At 40.2% G+C, this 2,836-nt stretch overlaps 1 protein-coding gene across 1 annotated transcript; it reads left to right on the forward strand.

The window, feature by feature from the left end:
• The first annotated feature begins 814 nt into the window (after positions 1-814).
• Positions 815-1,504, forward strand: LOC140865662 (uncharacterized). The gene has a single exon (XM_073270379.1). It carries the CDS (start codon positions 815-817, stop codon positions 1,502-1,504), a length of 690 nt encoding a protein of 229 aa, XP_073126480.1.
• Positions 1,505-2,836: the final 1,332 nt, after the last annotated feature.

Genomic DNA, 2,836 nt, shown 5'->3' on the forward strand with positions numbered 1-2,836 from the left:
GACAAGGTGCTCTGATGTATCTAAAATCCTCTTTTGGGCGGGCGATTGCTTGCATCCCCAGTAGAGAATCTTTATGAACTTCATGAATCTCCAATCCTCTTTCCATCAACAGGCGTAGTCCTTCTCAAATTGCGATTAGTTCCCCGAATATAACCGAAGATGGTTTAGCAATCTTCAATCCAAACGCTAGCACAATCTGGCACTCATGATCTCGTACGACACCACCAACTGAGTAGTTGTTCACATGAAGAGCAAATTTACATTGATCTAGTAAGTATGTGGATAATCTTCTAAAATTAAATTATACTTATCCTCTTAAATTTGTAACAAATAGATTGTATTTCTTTAAGACACCACACCACACCCTTTTTTAAAAGTCAAAGCATTTTTCAAAAAACTATCCTCTTATCAACATATGAACACATCAACATATCTAAAAAGAATAAATTTTTTATTAAATTCATCAATGTTTTGTTATGTGTCATTACTCACAAGGTCATACAAGTGACACGTACGAGGAGGTGGAGCATAAATCAGTCGAGATAGTGGAAGATTTGGTCAATAAGATGCATATTTAATTAATTGTTTATTCTATCTCATGATGATTGATCTTTAGCTTAGTGGATAGTTTATTCCTTAATTTTAGCATTAGTACGTTATTATTTTTCATTGTAAGACTAATATAAATAGTTTGAAGCTTTCGAATGAGGAACTAACTAATTTTGGAGTTTCAATCCTCTTATTCCTTTGTCTTTCTTTCTTCCTAATCCTATTAAATTCATTTATATCAGTGGTATCAGAGACCACACATGCCATGGATACCCTTGGCAAAACCAACGCTGAATTTCGTAATGAGGTCCATGAAATCTTAGGTCGCCATGAATCCAACTTTGATCAGGTGCACAACACTTTGCAAATGGTGTTATCTGAACTACAAGCTCTTCGAACCTCGCATGGCTCATACACTACCCCACCTGACCCCAATGACTCTCGCTCACACAACCATAATACTCCTCATCAGCAACTTAAATTAACATTTCCAAAGTTCAATGGCGAAGACCCCATTGGTTGGGTCTACAAAGCTGAACAATATTTTTCTTTTCAAAATATTGTTCACGGCCAACAAGTACAACTAGCATCCTTTCATTTAGAAGGAATTGCCCTCCAATGGTACCGGTGGTTGACAAAATTTCGAGGCCCACTCTCCTGGGAGGAGTTTACCAAAGCTGTCCTACTTTGCTTTGGTCATACTGATTATGAAGATCCATCTGAAGCTCTGAGTCGACTCAAAAAAACTTCTACGGTTTCGGCGTATCAAGAAGCCTTCGAACAGCTCTCCCACCAAATTGATTCTCTGCCCGAGTCTTTTCTCATTGGTTGTTTCATTGCTGGTCTTCGCGATGAAGTTCGCCTCGATGTTAAAATTAAACAGCCCAAAAATTTAGCTGACACTATCGGTGTTGCTCGGTTAATTGAGGAGCGAAACAACTTACAAAAGAAATAGGTCCATCCCTTTCGCACAACACCAGCTTTTGCACCCCACAAGGCTTCCTTACCTCCAACAGATGGCATATTGGGACCTCCTTCCAATAATTTCAATCATACTACTTCTCCAACCTTTCGCCGAATCACCAATCAAGAGGTTCGTGAACGTCGTGAGAAAGGCTTATGTTATTATTGCGATGAAAAGTTCATTCCAGGTCATCGTTGCGCACGCCCACAATTATTCATGATCAAAGATACTCATCCATGCTCTGAGCACATGAACACTTCTAGCCAAGTTCTAGGAGGTCCAGAAGAGGTGCCTAAAATTTCTTTTCATGCAATTTCTGGAACTAATCATCCTCAAACAATGCGTGTGGCAAGAAAACTCAAAAACAAGAATATCATCTTACTCATCGATGGCGGCAGCACGCATAACTTCATTGATCACGTCATTGTCAATAAGTATGGTTTACCCGTGGTTCATGACAAAATGTTCCAGGTTATGGTCGCTAACCGTGACCAAATAGACTGTTCGGGCCAGTGCCAGGGACTCACTATCATTATTTAAGGACTTTCTATCACAGCAGATTTTTATGTCCTTCCGGTGGCGGCTTTCCCTTTGGTTCTAGGTGTCCAATGGCTGCAAACTCTTGGTCCTATTGCGACAGATTACAAGACACTCACCATGACCTTTCATGTGAATGACATCCCCTATACATTCCAAGGGTTGAAACAAACCAGCGTTGAAGCCTTCACAGATAAAGAATTCAACAATATTCAAGTTACTGGTTTTTTATTCCAGATCATTTCATCCTCTGTTTCCAGCAGCCAACCATCATATCCTCCGGACCTCTGTCAACTTTTAGCCGAATTTCCTCATGTTTTTATGGCGCCCACTCACTTGCCTCCTAGGCGTTTGCATGACCATCACATTCCATTGCAATCACATGCTGAACCAGTTAGCGTTCGACCTTACCGATATCCTTATTATCAAAAAACTGAAATAGAAAAATTGGTGGCAGAGCTCTTGCAATCAGGTTTGATCAGACCTAGTACTAGCCCATTCTCTTCCCCGGTACTCCTAGTCAAAAAGGCGGATGGCAATTGGCGATTTTGTGTTGATTACCGCGTTTTGAATAAGATCACTGTCAAAGATAAATATCCAATTCCTGTTATTGATGAGCTTTTGGATGAACTCAATGGAGCTAAATTTTTCTCAAAATTGGATTTACGCTCGGGATATCATCAGATTCGAGTACAGGAAGATGACATTCTGAAAACCGCCTTTCGAACACATGAAGGCCATTACGAGTTCCTCGTCATGCCATTTGGACTCACGAACGCACCTGCA

This window comes from Henckelia pumila, chromosome 1 (genome assembly GCF_033568475.1).
Source record: "Henckelia pumila isolate YLH828 chromosome 1, ASM3356847v2, whole genome shotgun sequence".
Classification (NCBI taxonomy): Eukaryota; Viridiplantae; Streptophyta; class Magnoliopsida; order Lamiales; family Gesneriaceae; genus Henckelia; species Henckelia pumila.

Bases quoted from the DNA above. Each gene is read 5' to 3' on its own strand.
- LOC140865662 (XM_073270379.1), top strand. From the start codon at position 815: ATGGATACCCTTGGCAAAACCAACGCTGAATTTCGTAATGAGGTCCAT.